The sequence below is a fragment of the Lagopus muta genome, chromosome 8 (assembly GCF_023343835.1).
Source record: "Lagopus muta isolate bLagMut1 chromosome 8, bLagMut1 primary, whole genome shotgun sequence".
NCBI classification, from domain to species: domain Eukaryota; kingdom Metazoa; phylum Chordata; class Aves; order Galliformes; family Phasianidae; genus Lagopus; species Lagopus muta.
The window spans coordinates 9024017-9040933 of record NC_064440.1 but is presented as its reverse complement, the minus strand read 5'-3'; the positions used below and the strand labels follow the sequence as shown (position 1 = coordinate 9040933).

At 40.6% G+C, this 16917-nt stretch overlaps 1 protein-coding gene across 4 annotated transcripts in view; it reads left to right on the top strand.

The window, feature by feature from the left end:
* Nucleotides 1–16917, top strand: part of KALRN (kalirin RhoGEF kinase) — a 449507-nt gene that overhangs the window by 411048 nt on the left and 21542 nt on the right. For all 4 annotated transcript variants that reach the window (XM_048953841.1, XM_048953835.1, XM_048953840.1 and 1 more), the window contains 11 exons: nt 917–983; nt 2189–2292; nt 3598–3667; nt 4111–4197; nt 4987–5079; nt 5795–5845; nt 6155–6232; nt 6759–6944; nt 10259–10430; nt 13559–13791; nt 14876–15123. In XM_048953841.1, the coding sequence (XP_048809798.1) occupies nt 917–983; nt 2189–2292; nt 3598–3667; nt 4111–4197; nt 4987–5079; nt 5795–5845; nt 6155–6232; nt 6759–6944; nt 10259–10430; nt 13559–13791; nt 14876–15123 (1389 nt within the window). The remainder of the gene's footprint in view (nt 1–916; nt 984–2188; nt 2293–3597; nt 3668–4110; nt 4198–4986; nt 5080–5794; nt 5846–6154; nt 6233–6758; nt 6945–10258; nt 10431–13558; nt 13792–14875; nt 15124–16917) is intronic.

Below are 16917 nucleotides of genomic sequence, written 5' to 3'. Positions count from 1 at the left end.
TCTGCTCCATCCAAGCAGGGGACACCTTAGCTGCTGTTGCACTGGAGCCAAAAGCAAGCCTGTGTTTTTTTTTTCCTTTTATCTTAGCACTGTTCACCCTTAGCCCTATCTCTTCAAGTGGGCTGACCTGCTGATTGATGTGAGGGGAGAGATATTAGACATGAAAGCACTCCTCTATCTTGTTAGCCTTGTTGCTGCCGGAGCGAGTTCAAGCACAGATGGAGTTTATTTGTCATGTGCCAAATCCATGTATTGGCGTAATGAGAGGAAAACTGTCTGCAGCAAGCTGTAACTTTTGAAATTGTCCTTAAAGGAACATGATGTGATTAGGCAGTTTGACATAAAAAAGAGGGTTTTTTTTTTTTTTAGTTTAGTGCTGTTTGTGTGCATCAGACCTTCATTAGCTAACTTGCCTACCCATGATTATCAGATAAATGTAAATCACCAGACACCCACACACATTACTGAGTCTGACAGATTAAGCTCTGTGTTAAGGCAGGGTGGGGGATTTGTTTTCCAAGTGTTTAAAACTTCTAAATGAAAACTGAACTGGGGCAAGAAATCCTTTCTTCCTTGCTTCGAAATGGGTTGGGAAGTGTCCCCACTGCCAACAGAAGGGCTGCACAGAGGACAGGAGGGCAGGGAGAGGTAATTCAAAACACAGGCACCTTGTTGTGCCTGGGGACCTAGTATGTAAGAGGGGACAAAGGAGATATGCTCTAGATAAGAGTGCTGGAACTACTCTGTCCTGAATTGTGACATTTTTTGTTGTTTTCATTCCACTGAGCTAAGAGTGAGTTGGGTTGCATTTCCTGGGATGCTGGTGGGATATTTGCTGGGAGGTGATACGTGGTAAGTAGCAAACTATAACATCCAGGAGCATGGTCAAATAGATTTATGTTCTATTTTAATTTAGGTTTGTCTTAAATGAACTGGTCCAGACTGAAAAAGATTACGTCAAAGACTTGGGAACTGTTGTGGAGGTGAGCTGAAGCAACCCCTGCTGTGCAGAATGTTTTCCCTCTAACAAACAGCATGCTGAAAAGTGGCAAAAACAAAAAATACAGCATGAGAAACAAACTGCCTTATTTTGCTTCCATGGTCCCCTTCTCATGTTGACAGAAACAAGAAGAAATGCCTTTGGAAACTATTTTTGTTTCCATCTAACAAATGTTATATTTTAGGTTTCAACTCAAGTGTGCAAAGGTTTTTCTTGGCCCACCCTGCTTGTGACAAACAGCTTCCTGCTCTAGAGCAGCCCTGAGAGCAGTGGTGGAGAATAATTTATGCCCTTTTCTTTTACTTTGTTCCATTCTTGCTGTCATGCAGTGAGCTTCACTTCAAATTAATATTTCATAATGGTAACACATACTTTACTTGAGTTTCCACCTGGACTACGGTCCTGTGTTTGAGTGCCTTCCCAACGGTTGGGTTTGGATCTGCTCTGAGATGTGTGTGTGGCCAATGGATTATTGTTAGAGAGTTTGGGTTGTTGTTTTTTGCCATTTTTTTGACAAACAGTCACGGTTTTGTGAGCTTCAACTTGCAAACAGCTGGCTGATCCCTAGGGATCACCTGCCAGAGACAACCCACACGCATGGTCTGGTTTGATTCCTAGCAAGTACTTAGCACTGGAGGCACTTGATTGAAGTAGGCTTTGGGGAATGCTTCTGGCATTCACTATTCCAAGGAGGATTATCAGCCCATCTAACAGCAGCTTTCGAGAGCTTCCAAACTTGAAGGACTTTGTGTTATCTTCTGTTTACATCATGCTCCACTGGCAGAGCTGACAGGGCTACAGTGCTCCAAAGACTTATAAAGAAACTCTCAGGAGGTGTGAGAAATCCTATTCATGTGACTCTTTAAACTCTCTGCATGGCTTTGTGCTCCCACAAAATACTCATGGTGATGAATAGAAGAGTTTTGTCTCTGCAGAATCTGGCTTCTGCCTCTTACCAGCAAAGCCAAGAGCATGATCAACTACTTTTGTTTAATTTTTATCTTCTAATTGCACTTGTCACTTCAGTGACATCTAATAAAGGTTTGTAAAACTGTTGCAGATATTCAGAATAAAGAGATATTCAAAGAAAAAAAGACATAAAAATTTTACTTCCTTGAACAAAATGAGTGTAATTATGTTCCCCCTTCATATAAACCCTTTACTAATCACTGATTGTTAATCCTAAAGGGCTTCATGAAGAGAATAGAGGAAAAGGGAGTTTCTGAAGATATGAAAGGGAAAGACAAGATAGTGTTTGGCAATATTCACCAGATCTATGACTGGCACAAAGAGTAAGTTGTTGGTTTGGTTCATTTTTAAGCTCCTTTCTAACCATTTGTTCATGAAGGATTGGGGTATGCAGTATCCTTACATCTGAGTTGACTTTAAGTGAACATTAGCAGGTAATTTAGGACACTACTTCCTAAGGACATTGCCTCACTGTCTTTCTTCTGCTCTGGATGTATCCCTCACCAAGGAATCACTGTGTCCTTGCCATCACCCATCCCTTGGGTGCCTCTCACATGGTCTGCTTCTCACAACAGCTCTTGCAAGCATAAACCAAAAAATGTCAGAAAAACATTCACAAAATAATAAGTTTATGTCAGCAACAGAATATTTTTACCAGTGTCATTCATTGTTTAAGTGTGATGATATGAGTTTTCTGTAACACATAGAGTCCCTATTTTTGGTTCTGTGTATCTAGGTCGAGAAGTCTGCTTAAAATGCAGATGAATTTGACTTTCATACAAGACTGAGTTATGAAAGTAGCTGTAGCTGATGGCAGCCATAGAGACATTTTGCTGGGACAGATATTCAGTGTGCATCTTTTTTGAGATTCTGGGATTTCTTGGGACCAAACTGTTGCTGGTATATGCTCTGCATTTGACTACTGTGGGAAATATATGGAGGCATCTGGGAGAGAAATCCTGCAGTGAAAAGGGAATATCGTGGAAATGGAGATGTCAGAGTTTACCTACCAGTTAGAGTAACAACAGTGTTTCTGAAATTTAGTTGAACTGCGTTTATGTCACTTTTAAGCACTCAAACAGGCACCTACCAAAGGTGCAGGTCAAGATAGAGGCTGTGCTTATAAATATAACTAACAGTAGCATACTGAGAAATAAGTGTAAAACAGAGCATGCCTGTATTGATTTGTTTATTCAGGTGGAAACTTTTGTGTCTCTTTCATGCTGACCAGTGCTCCCTATCTGCTCATGTAACTGAGAACTCCTTGTAAAGTGTCAGTTGGGTTTTCATAAATGTTTAGATACACAGAAGAGTTCTATTTTATAAGTTCCCAGGGGAGAACGCAGTTAGGTAATCATTGGCAGTTTAAAAACATTGGAACTTCTGTAAGTGTAACAGTAAAGAAGAGGGGATAGTTTTCAAGAAAATACCTCCATATTTCAGAGCTCTGGTTCACTGTTCTAGAAATGCCTCCACCGAGGGCTGAAGCCAAGCTTCTCTTTTCATTTATTATTGAATGCCACAGCTAAAACTGCGTTGATGTATTACTGACGAATGACTGGTTTGCTGCTGGGACGACCTAAAAAAGTCTTCTGAAATGTTGGAAATGTTGATATCCTTTCTTTCAGCTTTTTCCTGGCTGAACTGGAAAAATGTCTTCAGGAGCATGACCGTTTAGCACAGCTTTTTATTAAACATGTAAGTTTTATTTGGTTACCTATCTTTTAGTCTGCTCACCCTTTAGGGTGTGATGACTCCCTTCCAAAAACATGTGCTTGTGTCAACTGGATACTTTAGCATTTGAAACTTGATATAAAGTAACCTATAGTTATGCATCTTCAGTGAGCAGCTGGATTTCCCCCAGACATTATCATCAGCTTCTGATGGACTTCTTATTTTGGGGGGGAAATTAATTTCTTAATTTAGTGGTTGCCACCAAGGCAACCTTTGCCTTGCTGAAAGGGTAGAGTTGTAGAACAGAACCAGTTGCTGATTTACATTCCCATATCAGCACATTTTTGATTAAACCAAAAATGAAGATGACCAAGCAGAACATCTAGGCAATTTTATGCCAGCTTTTCTTAGCAGAACAGAATAGCAGCCGATATCTCACCAGGCTGCTGTGCATCTTGCTTTCACAGGAGCGGCGATTACACATGTATGTGGTGTACTGCCAAAACAAGCCACGATCTGAATATATAGTAGCTGAGTACGAGGCATATTTTGAGGTAAGCATGGCTCATTATACCATGGTTATTGCTGTCTACAGCTGTGAGTCTTAGTAGACTATGCCGTAACCTGTGAGGCTTGTCTAAAACAAACTCCAGATGATGTCGGTATTGTGAGTGCTGCTGAAGTCTGCACTGTGGGGAAAAATGTTCTTCCATTTGTCTCAAATTCTCATGTTGTTAATTTCTAATAACTACTTCATCCAGCACTCACTGTCATCCTCAGAGTGCCACAAATACATTTAATTCTGTCCAAAATAAATAAAACAGACATTTTGATCTGTAATCTACAGACAAGGAGGTAAAAGTCGTTGGAGCTGGGTGGTGCCTCTCATAAACTTCCAGTAACTTTGTCTGATTCGAGAAGTCTTTGGGACTAGACACATATAATATCTCAACCTTAGATAGTAATGTGAAGGAAGCTTGTTTAAATAGAGAAAGCTGTTTTGTTTCACCCAAGGGCACGAGGCGTGTTCTGTAGGACTTGTTTGTGAGCAAATCCCTGCTGCAGTGGGGAGAGCTGTCTCCAGGCCTTGCAGCACTGTCAGCTCCAAGGGGGGAAGGAGTCTTGTGCTTTCAAATATCTTCCAGCTCGGTCATGACTTTTACCCAGTCCCTGCCTAGATAGGAGATGCCAGACTTTTAAATCCTCTGAAATTCGCTCTTGCAAACAAAAGATTAAGAACAGATCAGCCTTCTGTAGAAATAAGTCTCCACGGAGACATATTATCGTGTTCTCTGCTTTACTCTGTGCTTGTTTGCAATTGTTTTTTAATCCTCACTTTTTAGGAGGTTCAACAGGAAATAAACCAACGGCTGACCATCAGTGACTTTCTGATCAAACCAATTCAGAGAATAACTAAATATCAGCTCCTTCTCAAGGTGAGTGGAAAGACGAGGTTTGGACTACACTGTATCTTGGACACTGTTATTTTCAATCAGCCTTAGTTTTAATTCAAGAGTAACTTCATCATGTTAGGAAGAAAGAGTGTTTATATGTAAGCATGCATTGGTTGAGCCCTGTGAAAGATAGCCAGAGAGCAGGAGGGTCTCTTCTGTGAGAGCTGTTTGTAACCAGGGATAATCAGAAGACATTCCTTATTTTCTGTTAGAATATTTCTGTAAACTTCAAATAGGACTTCTCAGCCTCTGAAATTTCACAGCAAACTCACAATCAAATTTTTGAGATTGCAACATATGCAGGAAAGAGTGCTGATAAAGCCATTCTTTGCTGCTGAATGATACTCTTCTAATAAACACTGCAGCTTTCATTTCTGAATATCTCTCTTCTGAATATTTACACAATATTCTGGTCTGAAAATTGGGGGAATCCATGGTAATTTTTTCCCCAAGTCTGACTGCTATGGCTTCTGCCGACTTTATCCACAATGCCATTACTCAGCATTTCTGAATATCCATCCCTAGGTGTCTCAAGGTGATAGCCAAAATTAGGCATGTCTGAACCACACTCTGTCATCCCCAGCAAGTTCCTTCACAGAAAAATCACTCAGTGACTGTGCTGCTTCTTTTTTAAAACTGGCATCTTCTCTTTTCTCTTTCTGAAGTGCCTTAATGCAAACGTTTCTGCTTTCTCCAGGACTTCCTGAGGTACAGTGAAAAAGCTGGTCTGGAGTGCTCTGAAATACAGGTACGTTTTCATGGTTTGGATAGTGGGGCTGCAATATCTAAGTGCTCTTTATATGGAGAAATGCAAACCACAGTATTTGACAATTGTTGAAGGTCCTGCTGATATTCCAAATGTGGTATTTCTCTTTAGATCAAGACAGAAGTATAAGATGAAGGCACAGTTCTCTTTTAGACATTACCGTTGATGTCAAGTACACGAGGACCTTGCCATGAATACCTTCTAGCAGTGATCACACTATTGAAGTTCATTATTTGACACTTTCCTTTTAGGGACCCTTTTTACCAATGCAACCTTTGTTCTTCTTAACAGAAAGCAGTTGAGTTAATGTGCCTTGTACCAAAACGTTGCAATGATATGATGAACCTGGGTCGCCTCCAAGGCTTTGAGGTATGTTTTACTTTAATAACAGCCAGGGTAGGAAAGGTGCTTTGTCTTTCTGTGATTGTCTCCACAATCAGCCCCACCTCAAGCTATTTACCTAGCAATTGTCCTTCTACGGTGGTGAGCTGCATACTTTGGTGAGGTTTCAAAGGTGGAGGTAGGTGATATGCCTGTCATCCTAAACTTGCAACAATAAAGGTGTTGTTTCTTCAAAATGCAAGATCTGTAAAAGCTTCTGCAAGCCTGAATCTTATCTGTGCTGTCAAAGCAAAATAAACATTGAACCAGACTGTTCTGTTTGTTATAAGGTCACCAAGCACTAACAGCTTATCAGCTTTCTCCAAGCCTAGAACATCCAGGAGGGGACTTGTGGGTTATAACCCCACAGGTTACAACTCTAGGGTTGTAAGTGAATGTCAGCAATGTTGTCTTTGGCAGACCTGGTACGAGAGGACTGCAGAGTGTAGAAGATCATTTCATGGGACCACATGGGGTCAGAATTTCTAACATTGGTGCTTTGATTGCTCTTCAGGGTAAGCTGACAGCCCAGGGCAAGCTGCTGCAGCAGGACACCTTCTACGTGACAGAGCAGGACTCCGGAGTTCAGTCTCGACCAAAGGAACGCAGGGTGTTTCTCTTTGAGCAAATTGTTATCTTCAGTGAGCTGCTTAGGAAAGGATCTTTAACACCAGGGTACATGTTCAAGAAAAGCATAAAGGTAAGAAATAGAGTGAGAGGTGCATATTCTGCTTGACTGTCACACAGAGATGTCTTAACCAATTTTCTGTACTGTGAGACTGGTCTGTCCTGTCATAGGTAGACAGCATTTTGTGGAAAACATTGGCATTTAGTTTACAGTAGATCAGAAGCCGTTAAAGACCAATGTCTTGAAGTAAACCACTGAGTGCCTATATTTACTGGGCAGGTCTTCTTTCACACATAGGTCTGAGTTAGCAAATATTGCTACAAAGCCTGCATTAGGAAAAGTAAATGTGTAGTAGTTGTTTTTAAGCATGATCGTAAAAGGTGGGGGAAACAAAACCCTCTTCTTAAGCCTAACTGTAAGTCACTGGATGTGACATTACTGGAAATACCCTTCCTGATGGGGTGGGACTCTTGGTACAAATGTGGATGTTGCACGTGATAGAACTATTTCAAAACCAAACAAAAATACCCAAGAAGTAAATGTAGATAAGGAATTACAAAGCTAGATAAACTATTAAGAAAGCTTTAAGAAATTGATTTAATTTTCCAATAATCTTTCCAGAGTTTTGGGCTGGGATTAGAAGTAAAAACTGAAAGTAATCAGGGAAAACATGTTTATTGTTTTTCCAAGGGTTTCTGTGTTTGTTTGAGAAAGACAGAATTCACCTCTGGAATGTAGCTGAGGTTGAATGCTCCACTTCTTTCAATAAGGCAGCCTTTGCTGTAGCTGGAAAAGAGCGAAGTCACTGGTTTGTCTGAATGTTGTCACCATTCAAAGTTAAGAAACCAGTCTGGAACTGATTTCCTTCTCAAAGTGCATTTAAAACAAAATGTGGGAGAATGCATTGTGTTTGCTTTAAATTTTAAATGATTCATTAGTATGAAACAGAAGAGAACAATGTCAGATAAAATAATGCATATTAACCATATAACCTGTTATAATAGATAATAGGCATCTTCTTGGCAGACAGAAACTGCAGCATTTGCTGAAAAGCATATTCATTTGCAAGTCAGAGTTCTGTAGAGTTTTCAGCCAAGTAATAAGCTAGAAAGGAAGAACCTGAAGTTTGCAAATAAATAATAATCTTGATTTAGATGAGCAGCTTTGATTTTATCCTGCTGCTGAATTAAATCATGATTCAATTTGGAGATAGAAATAACATGAATCATTTTTACTTCAGTTTATTGTGCGTATAACAACGAGGCTTTTATCTGCAGGAAACAATTCCTGAATTGTATATTGTAGATAAAGAGAGAAAAATAAATCTCTTCTAATGTCAATAAAATTAGCTTGCCTCGAGGGTATGGGTTGCTTTTCTAGTTAAACAGCTTATTAGAGTAATGCTGTTCTCACTGCCTGAGTTGCTCATATCTCTGTGTGATAATTTTCTAGTCCCTCTTTTCTTCCATTTGGCAAACAGCTCATTCTCCTGTTGAGTAACTACAGCAAATGTGGGATCCCCCGTGGCTCCACATGCATCTCCCCCACTGCAGCTGAAAGTCTGCATTCCTGCAGCACTCCCAGCCTGCTCCCAGCCCTTGATTCAGCTTCTGGTTGCTTTTGCAGTGCTACTGTACTTTCCATTGTTGCGCTTTAAAGCCATCTTCCATTATGGTTGTCCAGCTCTCTGGGAGACACTTCTTGAGAAATGTAGGCTGTTTCCCTGCTGGACACATCCTCCCACCCAGCAGGAGGACCAAGCCAGCACCAGAGGTCCCATTTCTTTCTTCTGTCCAAGGTCTGTCACACTTGGATAGTGACAGAAGCTTCTTCATGATGTCCTACATTAGAGAAGAATCTTTCTTTATGCAGTGAGGTGTAGTTGGCTTTCAGAAATAGCACATCCCTTCTTGGACACTGCTCAGTCGGATGCTGGTCAAGCTCTCAAAATACTTAAATGGGCAGCCTTGGCAAATGCATCTGCCTGAGACACCAACAGTAGTCTTAGGACTTTGACCTGTGAGTTCTTTTCTTGGAGTCGTATAGGATTGACTTGCTTTGGTTATCAGCCAGAGGAGCAGCAGCTCAGAACAAGAAGGAGAACACTTTCCAAGCTCCTGGTCCACCCCTTCCCTTGTCTCCCTGTCAAAACAGTTCCTGCCTGCTCATAAACTCCACAGGGAACCACAGAAGGGAGGGAAGAGGCTCCTTCCATCTCACAGATTAAATGCTGGACAGCATTCAGATGTGGAGTAGACCTCTCTATACCTTGACAGATACAGCAACAGGAGATGGACCTCTTCTAGAGGGATGTTCTGACCACAGCCTTCAGAGCCACCTATCTTTGACAAAACTTTTTTTTTCTTTTTTACAACATCTTGTAAACTAACATCCTTGTCAAGCTTCTTACGTCAATCCTGAATTGTCCACTTGAGCAGAAAAGCTATGCCAGCCTGTTCTTGTTTACTGTTGCAGACATGAGTTATCCAGGAGAAGTCAAAGTTATGGGTGCACTTGCACAAAAGGACATGTTATCCTACAGATGAAATTCCCATCCATGAGATTTCTAGGAAGAGAATCTGTGACTGTGGTCAAGTCAAACAAACACGTGCGGATGACAGTGCCTTCCACTAGAAATAAGATCTATTGCAGCTTCAGTGTTCTTTTTTTTAATTTAGAATCATAGAATCACCAAGGTTGGAAAAGACCTAAAAGATCATCCAGTCCAACCGTTCACCTATTCCCAATAGCTCCCACTAAACCATGTCCCTCAACACAACATCCAGCCTTTCCTTGAACACCCCCGGGGTCGGTGACTCCACCACCTCCCTGGGCAGTCCATTCCAGTGCCTGACCACCCTTTCTGAAAAGTAATACTTCCTCATGTCCAGCCTGAATCTCCCCTGCCATATCTTGAAACCATTCCCTCTGGTTTAATCTGATTTAATATCCTTGTATAGTGTCCATTCCATTTAAGATGTTAATTTTCTGTCACTAGACAGGTAATTTCTTTCCATGAAGGATAAAGAATGTAAACACTCACTTAAATTGAAGGAATGATAGACCTTATTAACATCTTAATAAGAATAGTTTAACTCTATTTATGGGTTATAGTAAATTTTTAGCTCATCAATCAAGTCTATGTTACCTTAAAATAGAAATTGTAATTCAGAGCAAGGCAGATGGATGTCTGGTATATCTGTCAAAGCTTTATTAACTTTACCTCCCTAAATCTAGATGAGGCAAGTTCTTCTGATTATGCTCTGACAGTCTGTTATTGGACTCAGTTATTTTCAGGAACTTTTCACACAAATAATTCTGTTCTGATTCTTGAGTAATGCTAAGTCATGCTCCGTGTAACACATGCTTCCTTTGGCTTGTTTCAGATGAACTACCTTGTCATTGAAGAAAATGTGGACAATGATCCCTGCAGGTTTGCTCTAATGAGCCGGGAAACATCTGAGAGAGTCATTTTACAGGCAGCTAATCCAGAAATTCAACAGGCTTGGGTACAGGACATCAACCAGGTCCTGGACACACAAAGGGATTTCCTAAATGGTATGTATATGGGCTTTGCACTTTTTCCCTAACAGTGACACTAAGTGGGAATCAATATCTTTGCATCTTTGGTCACTCTGGGCAAAAAACATTCAGCAACTTCTTGTTTACATGGAAAATCCCATGGAGAAAAGGAGAGCCCAGCCTGCCTGTCATTAAGAGCTGGGTCAAGTGCTATCCACAGAGTACATGTGAAAGAGGCCTCATAAGGCATCAGCTGGTCTTTGAAAAGGGATCAGCTCAGTGACACTGTGCAGAGGTCTCCTGGTAACCCCAGGAACTGTGCATCAGCAAGGGCCTGTTGAATATGTCAGCTTTGCTTTAGGAAGATGTTTGGGGTGGTTTGAAATTGCGTTTCAAATTTAATCTGTTTTTATTAAAAACAAAAACAAACGGCACACACACGATCAGCAAAAATGATCAGAGGAATCAAATTCAATTAATAAGGAACCAGGACTGGAGGGAAAAAATAAAAATGGTATCTCTTTTTGTCTGTTGTTGGAAGCAACAAAGCAGGAGCATTTCTTTGGAAGCCTCCAAAATTATTTTGTACTATTCATGTCACAACGTGTTGTTTTTTTTTTAATTGAGCTTACATTAAAAAAGCATTTTATATTTAAAAAACTTTAATAAATAATTGCTATAGTGAAACTTGCTAGCTTGAATCAAAATGTTTTGGCTTGGCACAGTGTGTTCACGTTTTTGATTTGGGGTGTTCTATTTTGTGGGTTTTTTTGTTGCAAAATCTGAAGAATTTCTTTCAATTCACATCCAAACAAAGCTTCTCTTTTCTTCAGTGTGGAGTTCTTATAGCTTTTGGTTTTGGTTTTCTAATTTCAATTTAACACAGTTTTACTTCTCGAAAGTTTTTCTACTGTAGTATCTTTGCAGCCCCTGTGTAGCCTGTCTTCCAGCATGGTATTTGATGGGTTAGGAAGGTAATCTTCAGTATCTCTAAAGCTAGAAGTAAAAGTAGATTTATATTAAAACACAAGCTGAAGGATTTGCTTTAAACCTATAAATAAGATCCAAGAAAATGGTATTGTATCCAGTCAAGCTTGTCCAGTCTAGAACAATTTAAGTGGCTTTTAGGATGTAATCTCTGTGAAGCTGACTAATCTTTAAATACGTTCTTTAGCTTTCCATTTCATTAAAGTGGATGTTTTCTGTCTTCAAAATCATACTAAACTAACACTGAGCCGATGCTGCATAAACTAAATAACAATATATTCCCTGTGTGTTCTTGATCAAGCTGTACCTGATTTTTCTGATTTGTGTAGGAAAGCCCTAACAAATAAGGAACTATGTGCAAAGCACTGTATCTGCTTACTCAGTTCATACATGTGAAATGTGGTGCAATTACACTGTAATATTCAAGCTTCCCATATTTTTCTTTAGGATAAGAAAAGCTGCTAAGCTTAAGAAACAGACTGCACAAAATGATTGGCTATAGTGAATGTTCTCTCCTCTAGCGTTTAAGAAGCAAGCTGTAAAGAAAGTATGTCACCGATGGATGTACTTCATATAAAAAATGCCATTGATCTGTGACTTTTTTTTATCATGCTTTATGAGTTTTTCCTGTGAGAGCAAGTATATGGACATTGGTTTTTGCCAGGAGCCTGTGAGAGTACTAGCATGTTGAACAGGAGGTGGGAATCCAGGCACCCCTCTCTTAGCTAACGAATTAGTAGCCGCAAGTGGACACTCAACCAAGTGTCCTTTTAAAGCAATGGATAGCATCAGTTGTTTCAAGATAGAGACATTCTCCTTCAGGTCTTATTGCTAAAGACCTTGCAGTCTAATCTGCTGCATATTCTAGTGAAATGTCATTGTTGAAATCACTGCCAAACATCTCCCTAACCTTCCTCCTCCTTGGTGGCTGGTCTGCAGCAGGACCAAAGCATTTTCTGTGGCAGCTGAGGTAAGCAAGTGAAATGGGTTATATCTGTGGCATAAACTTGAGTCACTGCTTGGGCTTTTGAGCCAGCAGTCCTTCAGATTGCCACAGGTCTCTGTTAAAACGTCTGTCCTTTTGAGGAAAAAAGCAATCTGTCCTCCTTGACTTGTTTTAGTCTCTTGTTCTCTAGTATTAAGTGGTTTCTTGTTGGACGAGCCCTGCCTTTCTCTGGAAGGGGAGCATATTGTGTGGTGCTGAGCCTTTCTGTTTGTCTTTCCTTTTCCTCTTGTTGGGAAAGACATTCTTTCTGTTGTGGTTCCCTGGCTGGGCTGATGCTGTGACACTGTGTCCTCCTGTCTGCCTTTGCTAGACGAGTTTCTCTGCATTCCAGTAGGTTTAGTCTGGTGCATGTACACAGACAGTATTAACTGCCTATAAATCAGCCACTGAAGCCACATGACTTGTAGAAAGCAAACCCATAGGTCTGGGGATGGGAGTCTGAGCCTAGTAAATCTGTCTCTTTCCCATTCCACATAAGTCCTAGCCTTGCCCCTTCTCCTCCAAACTTATCACATTCTTTATTTTTTCACCATCTGGCATTTTTATCCTTCTTTTCCCAGTGTGAACGCTATCTCAGACTACAAAAGATACTCTCACAAGCAGAGTCTTTTGTAAGGCTTGTGAAGCTGTTTGATGTTGCTTTGGGCTTCTGGGATTAATATCATTGTACCATCTATATTTCCTCACTTGTTGATCAGTTAATATAGAAAATCCATAGGGAGACAAGTTCCAGCGCATCGTATTTGAAGAGAATTTAGTAGTCAAGCTCTCATGGGAATATGCAGATGAGACTTATGGGTCTTGATCCGTATTTCCTGATGATAAACAAAATCACTGTAAATAAGCTGTGAGTCTCCTATTCAGACTTCCATTTTTATTACAGGATTATTTTTATGGTGTTTCGTTTGTGCGGTTTCAAAGACAATGAACGCAGCTATGTATGCTGTAAATGGCAACTATTTTAGTGCACTCTTCAGTTCACGCACAGTACAGCGCAACACGCTTGCATCCTGTCTGGCCATGAATACGGCCTGTGCTTCCATGGGTGGCATTTTATGTGCCTGTTTGTTTTGCAACTACTGTGTCTGTTCTGATTGAGTCACCCCATGTGCTCTCTATATCCCTTTGCAATGTCACTGGAAATGTATAGCAATTCTTGTCTCTTTTGCAGCACTGCAGTCTCCCATAGAGTACCAACGCAAAGAAAGTAGCACAGCAGTGCTGAGGCCCCAGGCCGGTAGGGTCGCTCAGCCCAACAGCAGACCCTATTCTTCTGTTCCAGTAGGGTCTGAGAAGCCTTTGAAGGCTACAAGCCGTAACCCATCTCTCCCACCCCTGAAGATATCTACCTCCAATGGCAGTACAGGGTATGAACAGCCCGGAGACAAGTATGAACAAAGCAAGGTACTGAACTCATCTGATAAAACATGATCTCATCGCCCGCTTCTCATACCATAGGCTATCTGTGAAGTTAGCTCTACTTGTCAGCCAAGCAGGTCAACAGCAATCAACAGACTGAAGCAATGATATGAAATGTGGTTTGAAATTGAATGCGGACTGTGGAAGTTCTGGTGTTCAGGCAGTTGGCTCTTCAGCTGGAAAGCTGAGACAGGGCCTGTCCCTGGAGAGCCAAACCCAAGAGTTTTTCACAGCACTGTATTTGCAGACCTGCGAAACTGAATTTCCATTTGCAATACTGGCAACAGTAATATCCAGGCTTCCCTAATATCCATTAACCACCCATTCCTGAAGAGGTCTACTCTGATGGTTTAAATAGTTCAGATCACAGAGTGCCAGATAAAGGTTGTGATTCAGATGTGTGTGTCCTACTCTGGACACAATTGACGGAAGCCACCTAAGAGTCAGTCCAGCAGTGTTTAGACACAGCTGTTGGCTGATATTGACCAAAGCCACCTTCCAGTAAAAATTATATTCAAGAATATGAAGTGTGTATTATTTTGGCTTCATGGGTTTTTCCCCCCACATTTGGTTCTGTGCAGGTAGTTCGCCCATGATACCAGAACACAGCTTGGTACTGTACTGCTAGAATAGCTACGAAATCTAATAGGAAGCAGGAAGCTGGTTTCTGTCAGATTCATGCTGATCCTTAAAATCTTTCTCTATCCATACAAATTACTGTAGAATCATAGAATCACTAAGTTTGAAAAGACCACTAAAGTCACCAAATCCAACCGTCAACCCATCCCAACCATGCCCACTAACCATGTTCTTCACTGCCTCATCTCCATGGTTCTTGAACACCTCCAGGGATGGTGACTCACCACCTCCCTGGGCAGCCTGTGCCACTGCATCACCACTCCTTCTCAGAAGAATTTTCCTTAATATCTAACCTGAACACTATCAGATGATTTGTATCTTCTTCCCTGGTGCAGTTAGGCTCGGAATGAAGCGCCGTGATTACTGCCAGAAAAGGCAGGTTCCTCTCTGCCACCTTCTCACCACGTTTCTGTTGTATCCATTTTCACAGACGGATTTGGGAGGGTGCAATGGGACCTCTTCCATGGTGGTGATTAAAGATTACTATGCACTGAAGGAGGACGAGATCTGTGTGAATCAAGGAGAGGTGGTTCAGATCCTTGCTATCAACCAGCAGAACATGTTCCTGGTGTACCAGCCTGCAAACGACCACTCTCCAGCTGCTGAAGGATGGATCCCTGGCAATATCTTGGCTCCCCTCACTAAATCCACTGCAGATAATAACGACGGAAGCATCAAGTAAGTGCCATGTTGACTTCGCTGGGAGCACTGTGTGGATGTTTTTGAGGAAAAAAATAAAAATAAAAATAAATCCGAATGGTAGGGAGTTCCTGCTGATTTTTATCTACAGTGCCATTGGAGCAAGCTGAGTGGTCAATCTGCAGCGTCGGGCAGCCATGGTGGATAGCTTGGGTTCTGCTTATTTACATTATGTGGGGTTTTGTTTATCCTTTGGAGAGAAATAAAACCACAATTGGTTAAAGACGTATTTTGTGTTACACCATTTTACACCAACATGGACCTGCTTGGACTGGACTTATATTTATGTTGTATTAAGTTACTAATCTATATATGGGTTATAACAGTATCTGGCAAAAAATAATCAGGCCCTGTGTTGGACTGAGATTCGCTTCTCTAAGAGGAGAAATTTTGTTGTCTATGGCAATTTTCTTGTACAGCTTGTATCTTTTTTTTTGTTTGTTTGTTTGGTTGGTTTGTTCTTTTTTTTCTGTTCGCAGTTTCTTTTGTAAAATATTTTTTGGTTTGCAAGACCCCCATACAAATACATTCCTGTATAAAGTATTTTGCACTATTTAAAAAAAAAAAAAGAAGAAAGAAACAAACTCATACTGATGAAGTCAGGTTGTGCAATATAATGGATAGTCGCAATGTTCATCATTGTACCTGTCATGTAACTAATTTTAAATGTACTATTTTAAATATGTAAAATAAATCTTCACCATGAGCATGTTTTAATGAGGTAAAAGAACTAGTTTGACCCTTTTTTGTTTTGGTTTTATTTGATTTTTTGTTGTTGTTATTTGGTTTTGTTTATTACTTTTTGTTGCTTATTTAACAAATGTGTGGATATATATTTTTCTTTCTTGATTTTTAGAAATTTGTCAGCTGAAATGCAAGAAAGTGGTTTTTTGGTATTAAATACTGAAGGTACAACCCTCTTTTCAAGTAATACCGACTGATTTCTTTTAACAACTAGAACAACTACATGGTAATGCATGATGTGTGCTGCAAATTCTGTTGTCTTCCATGAGTGCCTTGAAGCACAGAATTGAATATGAAGAAAGATTTAGTGGCAGTTTCATTAAAAATAATAATTTGGAATCTGCTGATATTTTGGCCAAGAAAAAACAGTGACTCGACCCATGAGTCAGTGATCTCAGGCATACAACTGAATGCTACTATGAATGGCACACTAAGCCAGAGGAATTGCTTAGCACGTCTCTTGCATGTGTGCCACAGCTATTCCTGAGTTCCTCCTACAACCAAGCTCTGCAAACATGTGCCTTTACATTCATCCCCAGCACCAGGTTCCTGGTGAAGACTTTTTTTCCAGCTGTACTGTCAAATTCTGTATTGGGGCCAGGAAGGCTTGCCAGAATTGAAAGGCACATGCATTGCACTTCTCTCTTTCTCACTGCAGTGACATTTAAAGACACTTAAAATCATGTTTGCGGATTCAAAGAACTAAAACAACCCTGAAACAAAAAGATGCTTGACTGACTTTCTACTATAAGCCATATGGGTAAAAAATTACCTGGAGCAGGTGTTATCTTCAGCCCCAGCTAGTCTGCCACATTACGTGGACTTATTAGTATAAGTAATAAAACTGTTTCTTCTGTTGACAGATACTGTACACAAAATATGTGGTAGATGCAGTAGTGCTGACATCATGACAGGTGAAGGTCAGGAAGTCCATCAGCCAGGACTTTGATCACTCTTGACTCAACTGTATCCTAAAGGACAATATAATAGTCTCAAAGTGTTGGATAACTTCCCCTGATCTGTGCACCT